Genomic DNA, 13,970 nt, shown 5'->3' with positions numbered 1-13,970 from the left:
TAAACTTAAGAGACCAAATATGCAATTAAACCTATTTTTTTGTCATGTGAGCTTATTGTAAAGTATAAATTATTAGCTCAAATTATGATATAATGGAACACAAACTCAGGGTAATACTTATGTACCGTTTGATCTAACTTATTTCAAATTTTTTTACTCAATAAAAGGAGAAGTTAGGACAAACAGATCTTTAAGAAGTTCTTGTTAGAAAATAAATTGCTTAATTTTTATGAGTAAAATACAAAGATAAAAGACTTTTGAAGCTAAAAAAAATAACAATTACCAAATATTTTTAGTTTTTTTTTTCTTTTTTCTGAAAGCTCTTATTTTTACTTTTAGTTTTCAGATAGTTTCTAAGACATAAAAAAAAGTCAAGCCAAACGACACCTTAGTAGCTGTTGGTTTTCATGCACAAATTTATCATTAATTAGTCAGAATTCTATAATTGACGAGGATCCCAGACCACAACAAACTTTTATTTTCTGCTGTTGAAATCTTTAGTTATTATATTAAATCGACACTACTCAGATCACTTCTTTATCCGTAAAGACAAGGAGAGTCATGAAGTATTAATTTTGAAAAGTATGGTCTACCATCATTAAATTTTCTGATAAGTTTTTTACCGCCCTTAACCCTAAACCACTTATGAAGATAGTCTACAGTATAATTCACATATAAAAAAATTAATAATTTTTTTTCAAAACACTAATTTATAAATGAATTAATTTTACAAATTAAAACAAAAAATCTCACTGTTGAGAGTGTGTTTACATGTTATCCAAAATCCTAGTTCAAAGTTCCAAAAATCCAAAAAAGAAGTGCTTTTGTGTTGAAAAGTTTTGTTTGTTTGTGAAATGCCAGTTAGTAAAGCACATAGCTAAACTCTATATAGACCATATTTTCATGATCACTATCATCATTCATGATTATTAATCAAACTAGGAGAGAGAAAATCTGAATAAAGACCTCCATATCATCCTCACCCCCTAGAAAAATAAAATGACTTATGCAATCTGATAATGACTTATGCAACTGACACACACACTAAGAAAGAGAAAAAATCAGACACAAACATAGCATATTTCAAACACTATTCATACACTAATGTTTTTTCATTTTTACTTTTTTCACATTCTGTAGTTAATGTTGTTTTGTTCTCATCTCTCTCTCTCTCTCTCTCTCTCTCTCTCTGTGCTGCTCTGTCACCCACCACCACCTCTCTTTAATTCCCTATGAAACCGTTGAACGTTTTTCAACTTTCACACTAGCTTCCACCACATCTTCATCATGGAGTACGTGAATTGTGAACCACATGATCACAATCACAATTCACAATACCCTTTTGAGTTTTGATTCTATCTCTCTCTCTCTTCATATGTTAGTACTCTCTTTTTCTCTCTTCACCCTTTTGAATTATGCATTCATAGCATAGCACTATCTCTTCCTTATGCTTAAATATGCTTTAAGGTGTAAAAAATCTCTTTTACTTTTTACTTAATTCACCAAAGTTGCAGCTTTTTTGTGTAGTTTTATATAAAAGTTGCTTTTTTTAGTGTAGCATTTTGTTCATTTTACTTGAGTTTGAAACTGGGTTTATAACATTGAGAGTAAAAAAAAGGAACCTTTTTTGTTTTGTTTTGGGATTTTTTATTTTCTTGGTGTCTGCATCAAAGGGTAAGCTAAAATGGGGTTACTTTAGAAATTGCTTAGTGTTGAAGTTTTTGTTATGGGTTGGTTGGTGTGACTGTGAGAGTGGACCTGTTACAGTTAAGCTGGTCTTTATCTTCAATGTCAAGCCTTCTCTTATTTTTTCATGTTTTTGTGTATAGTTTAAGATGTAATCTAGTTTCTATTTTTGTCCTTACTATAATAATTGATTTTGTAGATTATTTCCATTGATCTAGATTATACTTTTTGGTTGTTTTCTGCAGGTTTGGTTTGCTTTTGAGTCTTAAGGTAATTTTCTTATCCTTTTTTGCTTGCTCTTCACATTTAGATATAGATGTCAAGCATTCATATGTATAATTGAGTAGAGTATGTATATGAAAGTGGTTGAACTTAAATGGTTAATGAGTTTTAGTTAACATTGAATTAGTCGGAGTACCAAGTTTGATTTTTGGCTGAAACAATTATCGATCAGACTTTCGTTATCTTCTGGCCAAATTCCAGATTACTCGGTCCATTTTCCCTGAGAATTGGATGGTTAAAACAAAAAATATTAGTCTGAGTACATTTCGCAATGTTGAAATATTTCATTTATGATTTGTGGTTAGTTTTATCAAATTTCTGGTCAGGATGACGGTCTCATATCCTCTTCGACCAAATTTACTATTTGTCCCCGTGAGCATAGCGCAGTTGGTAGGGATATTGCAATATGCAGGGTCGGAGTTTGAACCTCAGACTCTCCACTTATTCATCTTAAGGGGTGAAATTTTGGCAACTAGGCTACTTGACCAAACAAAAAGAAGACGGGAGGGATTACTTAAAAGTGTCAATTTTTATTGAAAATTGTGCATTCATTGCGTTGAAAATTCAAATACTTGACTTTTTCAATAAACGACATTTTCAATTAATAATTTATTTATTTATTCGGAATTCTTAGTCAATTGTTGTTGACCGCGCATTGAATTTTATGATTTTTCTAACTTTTTTTTATTTGACATTGATTTTATATGTGAACAGAGATAGGTGGTAAATTTTAGATTGTTGAGTATTTAGAGGGGATTCGAGTTTTATTGTCGTCAAAGATTTTGAAGGGACTTGAACTTAAATGCATGGATCGAGGCGACCAAATGGCTGCATTATCGGGTTCTGCATCGTACTTTATGCAGAGAGGATTACCTGGTTCTGGAAACCAACATGAATTGCATAGTCCGCCCGGTATTCGTCAACTACCGAATACCAATTCACCATTTCAATCAAGTATTGGTGGTACTATTGGATCCACATTGCCGATGGATTCTTCCGGAATTTCATCCCAATGTATCAATGTCGGTGCTCCTTCTGCGGCTGCTTCAACTGGTGAACCTGTCAAAAGGAAGCGAGGAAGGCCTAGAAAGTATGGGGCTGACGGAAATGTTTCGTTGGCGTTGACTCCAACAACACCAGCAAGTCAACCTGGATCTGTACCGCAAGTACAGAAACGTGGTCGCGGTCGCCCTCCAGGTTCAGGGAAGAAGCAGCAGTTGGCTTCTGTTGGTAAATTTCTATTCTACTTTTTAATTTGTCGCGTTTAGTAGAAATAAATTGATTTTAATTTTAACTTGGTATGTTTCTGGTTTCATAAATTCATATCCATGTGTTGTTTGATCATAAATATATTACATGCATATATTTGAGTTAGGATTTGTTTACTTTTTCATGTTGCACTCTAATACCGAAAGAAATTGAGTTAACAAAAAAATTTCAATTGCCACACACATAACCCACACTGTCTATTCAAAACTTTACTCATTGGTGATCGGTAGATCGAGATCTGATGGTCTTCATTTCGAGCATGGTATTTTAGTTTTAAAAAATAATCAAAATCTGCATTGAAATGTGGATCGTCCGATTTTGATCCAGCGGTCACCGATGTGCCGACTACATGAATGTGGGGGCATTCAAGAAGTTGGCACATGATCGGTAGATCGAGATCCGATGGTCTTCATTTTGAGCATGGTATTTTAGTTTTTTTAAGAAATCAAAATCTTCATTGAAATGTGGATCGTCTGATTTTGATCCAACGGTCACCGATGTGCCGACTGCGTGAATGTGGGGGGCATTCAAGCAGTCGGCACATGATCGGTAGATCGAGATCCGATGGTCTTCATTTCGAGCATGGTATTTTAGTTTTAAAAAAATATCAAAATCAGCATGGAAATGTGTATCGTCCAATTATGATCCAATGGTTACCGATGTGCCGACTGCGTGAATGTAGGGACATTCAAGCTGTCAGCACATGATCGGTAGATCGAGATCCGATGGTCTTCATTTCGAGCTTGGTATTTTAGTTTTTTAAAAAAACATCAAAATCTGCATTGAAATGTGGATGGTCCGATTTTGATCCAACGGTCACCAATGTGCCGATTGTGTGAATGTGGGGATTGTAGAATGCGGAAAATCCAAATTCGGATACATATGCAAGCATGTTTATTATGATAAGATGGTGAAGTATGATTGGATACGTATGCAAAACATGTTTTATTTACTCATTGTATAGTTATTAAACTCTTGAAAGTTTTGTTTGTCACAATTTTTTTTGGGTCTATAGATGAAGTGGTAAACACCACTGAAACTCACATTGCAAGGTTCTGGGTTCGAACCTGGGTGAAGGTGTTCAACATAGCAATATCGGCATTGCCAATTGAGCTAGACCTTACGAACTGTTTGTCTCAAATTTTGTCGCTTTATAAAACCAAAAGGCATTTTGGCATTGCCAATTGAGCATAACCTAACAGTTGCACTCCCTATTTGCTAATTTAGTGAAATGTCTGTAGTAAGGACCGGTTTGGTTCTGTCTCAATGTTGATTCAACCTAAGGGGATAGATTTTATGTTACTCTTGTTTTATTATTTTTATATATTTTCTGTGTTTGATGATTTGAGTGTTTATTGCCAGCTGGGTTGATCTCAAGTTCAGCTGGGAATGGTTTCACCCCACATGTGATCAATGTCGCAATTGGAGAGGTATGCCACATTTTTTATAGCAATCGGTATCAATCTTCTTGTTTTGTTATTATATATTTACTTTTATTTATTTATCGTTGAAGTGCTGCTTTATTTTTAATGAATCTATCGAAGAATATGGCATGGTACTTTTCTAGAAAGCGATTTCATTTGAGACAATTGTTCTCTAGAAAATCATCAATTTTCTGTATGACGATCCTAATGAATTTGTGCAACATGTTCTGCCTTTTGTGTAAGTATATAGGAAATATTCATTTGAAAATTGACAATTTTCTTCTGTGTAGGACATTGCGACAAAAATTCTGGCATTTTCTCAGGAGGGACCTAGAGCTATATTTGTTATGTCAGCCACTGGTGCTGTCTCTACTGTGACGCTTTGTCAAGCTTCGACATCTGGGGGATCTGTCACATATGAGGTTTGAAACTTTCTCATTTTTACGTGCATCTATGTTTCAATGTGTTTATAGGTTCATAAATATTTATGATCGTTTAAATGCATATATTAGATAGGTTTCAAACTTATATAAATGATATAATCACATATCAATCTTTTGTTATTTTGGAAGAATGGCTCGGATTAAGAATGCATTTTTTTTATATGCAAATAATGTTAGTGGTTGCATTTTCTTATATATGTATATTTGTTGTTGTTTCTTATACGATCTTCAGGCTATGTAATTCAGAATCTGTCTGTTTTGCTGTGTTTCGTTTCTTTTTCTTATCCCTTCAATAATTCTCTTTAGCATGTTAAAGTCTTGTTTCTTTTTTAATGTATGGTTATGTTTAATAATTGGCGGACTTTGGCTTCAATAGGGGCGTTTCGAGATACTTAGCTTGTCAGGCTCTTACTTGGTTGCTGATAATGGTAGCTCCCGAAATCGAACTGGTTCATTAAGTGTTTGTCTTGCAAGTCCTGATGGCCGTGTCATTGGTGGAGGCGTCGGTGGACTACTCATTGCTGCAAGTTCTGTTCAGGTAATTGCACGCATGTTTAGCACATCAGTCACTTTGCATATCAGCAATGTTGTATTTTTATGGATTTAGATTTACTTCGGTCACAAATTCACACATTTAGCACATCGATGGTCATTTGATCGAGATCAAACAGTGCAGAAAACAAACATATTTTGATTCTTTCTTTCAAACTAAAATATTGAGCTTGAAATCTAGACTCCAATATTGGTTCAACAACCACCGATGTGCTAACTGCATGAGATTTGTAATTGCAACAAATCCACATCCGCATTTTTATACGGTGTTGGCTTTTTCATGTTCGAACAATATCACTTAAAGTGAAATTAATCCCAAACCCGAGTTTTATTTGGATTGTTACATTTGATTGGTCATGACTATCAGGTGATACTTGGGAGCTTTATGTGGGGCGGACAAAAGACAAAGAAACAGAAGATTGAAGATTCGGAAGGTCAAGAAGTTGGTATAGAGGCAGATCATCATCAGCATCATCAGCATGGAGTTCATAATCCAGTTGCAATGAACAACATTTCTTCACCAAATCAAAATCTTACTCCATCATCTCTCAATTCTTGGCCTGCATCGCGTTCCTTGGATATGCGTAATTCGCATATTGACATTGATTTAATGCGCGGGTGATAATTTTATTTTATTAGCATACACCAGTACTTGGTAAATATTTAAGATTGATGGTTACTCATCTAATTTTCGCATAGTTATGACATAATTGGCATTATCAACTATAGAGTAGAGAAAGCCTTATTGACTTGTGGAATTTCATTTATGTTACCTTGTGATTGATTGACTTTAGGGGTTCTACTCATATCTTTGTAGTTGTGAGGTATTTAAATTTGAAGATTTTGCTATCTTGGTTATTTTTTCTTTGATGGAAATTGATAGTTGGTTAGATTTTTTGTGGTTTAAGTGAATATATCACGACTTATGTGATATGATGGCGTAGTTCTAATCAAAGCGATTAGCAGAAGGGACTGATCTCCCACAACATGGTTCGAGGGGTTGTTGGTATATATGCCCTTCTAAAACAAAATATTATTTTCGATAGGAGTCTTGCGAGTTAAAAATCTTGCGATTTTTGTCATTGAATTGTGTCAAGAAATGCAAGTACTCTTTCAAAGTATGCATGAAAGGTTCCCTCAACCTCAAGTCCTCAACACTTGCCATGAATTAGGGCTTCATGCCATTCTCTATTGCATTCCATACTATATATAACGGTAATTCCTATTCTCTCCCGTGATATTGCTCAGAATTCCCCCCATTTCATCGAAAGATATCTTCCGGTGGTGTAAAATTCTAATTTAAAGATATCTTTCAGTGGTGTATTTTGTTTGTGTGAGCAACACGGGGGATGTAATGTGGAGAAGAGCAATCATTATACAGTATATAATAGTATCAGGTTCTTTCTCATAACGCTTTCTAGAATATATTTTGTATTAGTCTTGTCATGAATCGTTAGCTCGGCCAAATCATCAGTCGTCAAACTTTGCATAAAATTGACATTTTGGAACTTAAATATACTCATGTGAGTATGTGTTTGGTTGAGCGGTATGCAACTGTCAGCGTGAGTATAGAAAACTCTCCAAACATAATTCTTACAACCTCATGTGTTATGATTTTCTGCTATAATTTTGATGTTTTCTAAACACATTTTTTCTGTGAAGTGTGACAATAGCATTGCTCTTGTCCATTTTTATGTTACAATATTTTATTTCTCTAATCTTGGCCACCAAATAGACCTTGTAGAAAAATCACTTCAATTTTTTCTGTTTCTCATCAATATTTCTCTCACTTTCATCTTATTATCACTTTTTTTTTTCTTTCTCTCAACTTGTTTTTTTTCCTCAAATACATTAAAGTTACAATGACTTTTTCTTCCTAAAAGTAGAGGATTCATTTTTAGAATTAAAAATTATTGAATTTTATGCGACTGTCTTTTATTTCTATACTTGTAAAAATTATATTTGTACCATATGTTTAGAAGCATAGTAGAGTCTAACCAAATCAGGTTAAAGAGCTTCACCAAAAATGATGGATTTCGGGAGAAACCGGGTTCGATTTCTGGATGGAATAATTTTTTGGCCAGATTTTACTCGCAGCCGAACTTTCAACTAAGTTGTATACACCGTCTGTCTAGGAAGCACCGACACCTCTATGATTAGGCGTGTCGCGGTATCTGACACGTGTCAGTGTCCGACACTCGTATGACACTCGTCCGACACGTGTCAGATAGCTCATATCGATGTCGAAAAAAATTCAATTTTTCCTTTAGTTTGACACTCCTTTAATCGGTGTCCGACACCTGTAAGACACTTGTATGACACGTGTCGGACAAGTGTCCCAAAAATAATTATTTTTTCTTTGCTTATACTCTCCTTAGACACATATCAGACATATCTACAAGAGTTAAAGATGTGTAGAAACAACAATATTAATCAATGAGGGATTGGAGACATTACATTTTGATTACGATAGTTTTAGTTTTTTCGATCGTAGATGGATAAATAAAGGTAAAATACTATCATATCTTGTTTTAAAACTTTGTTTAAAAAATAATTTGCTCAAATTAGATTTACATGTATATATTTTGATTCTCGATTTATATGTTTTATAAATATGTAGCGGTGTCGGTGTCCTATATTTTTCACATTAGCGATGTCGTGGTGTCCGTGTCCGTGTGGCGGTGTCCGTGTCGGAGTCCGTGCTTCATAGCCGTCGGTAAAACTTCTTTAACCATACATCTAATCTAATTTAATTACACTAAATATATATTTTCACTGCAGAGATATATATTCTATGAATTAACATATTCTTTTCACACAATTCTAACACCATATTCCAAATAAATCAATTTTGTATTCGACATTGTTGAGAATGAGGAAACAACTAAAAATCATAATTCATACTCGAATACAAGCAAATAATTATAGTATCAACATCAATTGTTTGTTGTGTTACAAAACTTCGACAATAACAAAATTTCTACTACAATACAAGCCACTAATTATAGTCTTAAATAAATATAGTTGGTTATGTGTGTTGTTCAGCCTGATCTTGACATTTGATTTTGTAATATTCATGAATAGTAACATGCTGATGCTATATACCATATTTATATTTTTGGTTTATATATGATGACACAATGATCCATCTACTGTGAAAAATAACAAAATTAAGGTTCATTGTCTATTATCACATATACTATCGATGTTTACTAGTAACACAACAATACAAATATTGGTTATATCAACTCATAACTGTAGACTTGACTTAAAATTTGATATGTTTAGACATGAAAATGGAGCGGGAATGATTTTTGTCTTTTACCAATACGAAAGAATTTGAGGATAGTGTTATTATCTTGTAAAAAAAAAAAAAAAGAATTTGAGGGATATGGATTCACTGTTGTCAAATAATGACGCAGTTTTACGCTGTAATCAATCATGACCGTTGATTTGAGATCAGACAGTTCAAATTTAAATACAATTTTATAAAATAATATGATTTCAGCCGCCAATCAGAGATCGAATGGCCCAGATCAATTACAACACCCTGCTATAACTTTGGGAAATCTAATTTTGAATTTGAATATCATTCTACCAGGTCTGATCTCCAATAAGGATAAAAAGTAGAACTCAATCCTATATTTGATGGGGTTCGGATATTTCCGCCCCATTCCAAACCTTATAGGTTTTAAGCTATTTTATAAGTTCACGGTAGTGAAAATTGTATTTTTATAAGTTATTTTATCATAAACTACCTTTTAACAAATTTATAATAATATTGCATAAGTTATTTACATAAACTAAAAAATAAGCTAATACAAACGGAGCCTTAATCATGTTTAGTTTTTGTTTTGTTGGTCATATACTTTAGTGGCTAAAAATTTACATAAATAGTAAATGGTTGTAACAATGCTCGAACTCCAGTTTCTTTAGTTAGTCATGTTTAGTTAATCTACTAGAATATAATGAGAGAAATAGTGTCATGGGATCTAAGATCTATGACAATATTTTTAATGTCCCTAATTGAGCTACAGTTAAAAACAACAAGAAATGTTCATGAAAAGATTGTAATTGTCTTCATATGATTTTTTTGACAGAAAATTGTCTTCATATAATTAAAACTAAATAAATTAATCTTGGTGACTTGCCGTATTTGGATGTACTTTTGAGTCTAGGGAATATCTCATTCGATATTTATTATTATATATGTTATTCTCTAGAAAAAACATTGGTCCCATGTAAGTATAAAAGAGTAATAGAATGCTATCATCTTACGAAAAAGAAAATAGAGAATGCTATCTTACTTAAAAAATTATATCCTACAATGTAAATACTTATAATGATATTTTACTAAATCATATTACGCATGACGAGAGCATCATTGTTTAGATGATTGTGTATACAGTTATTAAAATCATAATATAATATTGGATTCTCCTCTTTTCAGAATCTACAAGTTTGGGGAATCATTTGATGTACCATCTTGAATCGGCCATTTCTACCTCAACTTTGGTTAATTTAAATTTACACTATATATAAAGAGGCTTAAGCTAATGAAAGACTTCACTAAGTCTTCTATGGTGCACAAGTTTCAAATATTATTATAACAAATACAAATTTTATAAAATTTATCGTTTTTTTGGATTGAAATTTTATATCATATAGATTATCCATAAATTTTTTTAAAAAAATTAAAAATTATTTGATACGTTATTGAGACTCATCAAGATTAACGGTATTCAATTAAAATTCATAAACTTTAATTTTGATGGTCACAATAACATATCAAATAATTTTCGATTTCTTTAAAAAAAATTATAGACAATCTATATGATATAAACTTTCAATCCAACGATGAGTTTTATAAAATTTGTATTCGTTATAATAATATGAGCAACTTGTGGATGGTGCACAATTTGAGCTACTTGACCACATTAGAAGCAACCCATATAAAGATACTAAATTTTGATGTAGTCATCTTTTCCAAAGTTGTGATGTAGTCATTTTTTATTCTTTATTAAAGTATGATTCAAGAAAAAAAAAATTAAAATTTCCGTTTTCCTTTTTCAAAGTTTTTTTGACTCAAGTTTTTCTTTTTTAAAGTTTTTAGTTTTCACTACCATTAACAATAACTAATCTCCGTCGAAGAACCTATGAGACACATAAAGTAGGTTTTGTTGGAGAAATAATCGAAAAAAAATCTCCACACAATAAATAAAACTAAATAGAATCTTCAACAAATAAAAACTAAACTAAACAAACTCACGATAATATTTTACTATTAAATCTGCAATAATATAATACTAAATCTGCAATTTTTTACGATGACTAAAATTGCAAACACTCTCAATTACAATTTTTGCACAGAAAAATTGCAAACCGTCCTCAACTCCAATTTTTGCACGAAAAAATTGCAAACTCTCCTCTCGTGACTCACAACTACCCTAACCTTATAAAAATAGAGTTGTTGTCGTGAATAAAACTCAATATAACTCTCCCTGTTTATAATAACATTCTACCTTTTTTTCTTCCAACCGGTCTATGTGGGACTTCTTGGATGAATACCAACTTTGACACAACATATCCTCCATCCATCCAAAGTCTCACATGTCTTCGCTCTGTTATCAAATACAAGATAGACTAATTATTAGAATTTTATAGGACTCAAATAGGTGACAAATTCTCTCTAAAAATTTTAACACTGCATGTCCAAACCAATGATCAACCCAAAATAATTAGTTAAGTTAAAAGAGACCCGTGATCGTTACGTGATCAACTTATGTTCAATTTTGGAAGAAAGTCAGAAACGTTTTCATTTTTATTGTCCACAAACGGCTTGTTTTAACTCCGGAGGTAATATCAAGATTTTAACATATGCATGCTTTGTTACTATTAAATTAATTTTATTTAATCGGCAACTTAAGGTTTTAACTTTTAACTCATATCATGTTTTATATTGATAGATGACAAACTCATATGTTCCATCAAACTAACCATTGGACTTGATGAAAAATAATCTCGTTACAACTTAAATGTCTTATTGCGGCACGACCCAATACTATGTGCTCTTGCTAGGTGGCTCTCTAAATTTTTAGAAGATACTTTAAAATTTTGAGATCTTACGATAATTGTTATATATTGTTAATTTTTTTTGAATATTTGATGTGCATAAATTAACTATAGACCATTATAACTCAGTTGGGTTGGCTTGGGATCTTGGAGTGTACTCTTCTTAAGGTTTCAAGACGGTGAAATTGGTTCCTTCATATTAGTCGGTCCTTGAATCAGATACCGAGTTTTTAAAATAAAAGCGATTGACTATGATGATTACTTTTATAAAATTTGCATTGTTTTTATTATAAACCTATTTTTAATATTCGAGCAGAACCTCCAAATATAGTAAGCGTCGACCCTAATCTTATTTAACAAAATAATTTTGTCTTTTTGGGATTGTTATCTCTATAAATATCCTACATGCTGAACTCTACTTCACACACCATCATTAGGGAAAAAACATAGAGAAAATAAAAATAAAATGAAGGGTGTCAAAATTTCATCAAATACCATTAAAACCATAATCTTTCTTCTAATCATTGTATCAACTTTTTGCCTAAGCATTGAAGCTTCCACACACAAAGGAAGAGTAAGAGGAAAAAACTTGAAATCAAACAGTTGTAAACCAGGAAAAACCCACACAACATGTTCACCTAAAGTAACTAAGCACACAAAAGCAACACTAACATTGAATAATTTTGAGAAAGGTGGAGATGGAGGATCAGCATCAGAATGTGATGGAAAATTTCATTCTGATAATACACTTGTTGTAGCACTATCAACTGGTTGGTTAAAGAGTGATAAGAAGAGGTGTTTGAAAAAGATTAATATATTTGGAAATGGTAAAAGGGTTAAAGCTTTGGTTGTTGATGAATGTGATTCTACTCGAGGGTGTTTGAATAATATTGTTGATGCTTCTTCTGCTGTTTGGAAGGCTTTAGGTGTGCCTCAGAAAGATAGGGGTGAGATGGAAATTTTCTGGTCAGATGCATAAATATTTGGCTAGACATATATAAATACTCCCTTCCGTATTATTATAAACAAAATTTCACTTCTTAAATTTATTGAATAATAATTGATGTATCTACTATATAATATAAATCAAATATATTAATTATTCAATGAATCTGACAAGTGATTCTGCGAGTATGTGTATATGTATGTTTGTGTGTTTTGGTGTGTATTTATCATAATACATTACATAATATATATATATATATAAAGAATAATAGACACAAATTTCTTGGTTAAGAAAGACACAAATATATATATATAGTTTTGTCTTATATTTTTTCACTCATTCATGAAATTTGTCCCCTTATTTTAAAATTATTCGGTTTTGATCTCTCGATCATAAAAATAGTGATTTAATATATTTTAAATTGTGAAACATACAACCTAATGATATTGAGTGATAAAACTTCATGAAATTACAAGAAAACATACTCATTAAACTTTAGTTTCAATTTCAGAAATTATTCATTTTTATAATTTAATTAATAAAATATAAATAATTAATCCATTTTGATGAATCTACATATTTGGATTGTATGCCATATAATTTAAAATATACCAAGTCATCATTTTTAAGTATAAAAATCTGAGATGGAGAGACCAAAACTGAACGATTTTAGAATAGAGGGACCAATTTCGTGAGTGAATAAAATGGTAGCCATCAGAAAAGTTTTTTCAAATTGCATTTCTTTATTAAATGGTAGCTATTTGTAACCAAAAAAATAATAAATAAATGGTAGCTATTGGAAAAGTTTATTCAAATTGCATTTCTTTAATAACAAAAGAACAAGTAGAACCTAATTTTGATTTCTTCGCTCAATTTTCATCTATGTCAAGATTGACTTGAACTTGAGCATAAGGGTTACATCATATGCATCACATAGATCAGTCATATACAGATGTTGAAGTGCTTCTAATAAAGTAATTATTCTAGTTAGATCAAACACAATCAAATTTTGTAACAAATCTAAGGCTAATGATCTGCTTGTGGGTATAAACGATAGAAGTGTGTCCCATGTGTATAGGGAAGTGATTTGATAAACCCATTGGCTTTTGGATTATCAATAAACTCAAAATCAGACTCATGTTGGCTTCCAAGAACACTTAAAATTAGTTCCGTTTAGTGCATAGGAAAATTGGCTTCCTACCAAGAATCTCATAAAAAATACACCACATGGACAACACACCGATTAGAGATATAGTGGTTATAGATCTTAGATCTAGGAGGTCTTAGGTTCGAGGC

General features: G+C 32.0%; 2 protein-coding genes across 3 annotated transcripts; both read left to right on the top strand.

Annotated features, from left to right (window-relative positions):
- Positions 1 to 918: 918 nt before the first annotated feature.
- On the top strand, positions 919 to 6,504 carry LOC123898889 (AT-hook motif nuclear-localized protein 9-like). Of its 2 annotated transcripts, none has more exons than XM_045949920.1 (7): positions 919 to 1,377; positions 1,932 to 1,956; positions 2,683 to 3,198; positions 4,600 to 4,667; positions 4,952 to 5,083; positions 5,481 to 5,642; positions 6,024 to 6,504. In XM_045949920.1, exons 3-7 carry the CDS (start codon positions 2,775 to 2,777, stop codon positions 6,276 to 6,278), a joined length of 1,041 nt encoding a protein of 346 aa, XP_045805876.1. In that variant the 5' UTR covers positions 919 to 1,377; positions 1,932 to 1,956; positions 2,683 to 2,774; the 3' UTR covers positions 6,279 to 6,504. The 2 variants fall into 2 exon arrangements, with proteins under 2 accessions (XP_045805876.1, XP_045805875.1); XM_045949919.1 differs by having other exon boundaries at positions 949 to 1,467.
- Positions 6,505 to 12,194: 5,690 nt separating this feature from the next.
- LOC123896222 (putative ripening-related protein 2) lies at positions 12,195 to 12,707 on the top strand. Its single transcript, XM_045946637.1, has one exon. The coding sequence runs from the start codon at positions 12,195 to 12,197 to the stop codon at positions 12,705 to 12,707; it is 513 nt and encodes a 170-aa protein (XP_045802593.1).
- Positions 12,708 to 13,970: the final 1,263 nt, after the last annotated feature.

This window comes from Trifolium pratense, linkage group LG7, assembly GCF_020283565.1.
Source record: "Trifolium pratense cultivar HEN17-A07 linkage group LG7, ARS_RC_1.1, whole genome shotgun sequence".
Lineage (NCBI taxonomy): Eukaryota > Viridiplantae > Streptophyta > Magnoliopsida > Fabales > Fabaceae > Trifolium > Trifolium pratense.
Note: the sequence above shows the minus strand (reverse complement) of the source record. Positions and strands in the feature narration are given on the sequence as shown.

Coding starts and splice junctions, on each gene's coding strand:
- LOC123896222 (XM_045946637.1), top strand. CDS start 12,195: ATGAAGGGTGTCAAAATTTCATCAAATACCATTAAAACCATAATCTTT.
- LOC123898889 (XM_045949920.1), top strand. CDS start 2,775: ATGGATCGAGGCGACCAAATGGCTGCATTATCGGGTTCTGCATCGTAC. Junction 4,668..4,951: donor TCAATGTCGCAATTGGAGAG/GTATGCCACATT, acceptor TCTTCTGTGTAG/GACATTGCGACAAAAATTCT. Junction 5,084..5,480: donor GGGGATCTGTCACATATGAG/GTTTGAAACTTT, acceptor TGGCTTCAATAG/GGGCGTTTCGAGATACTTAG.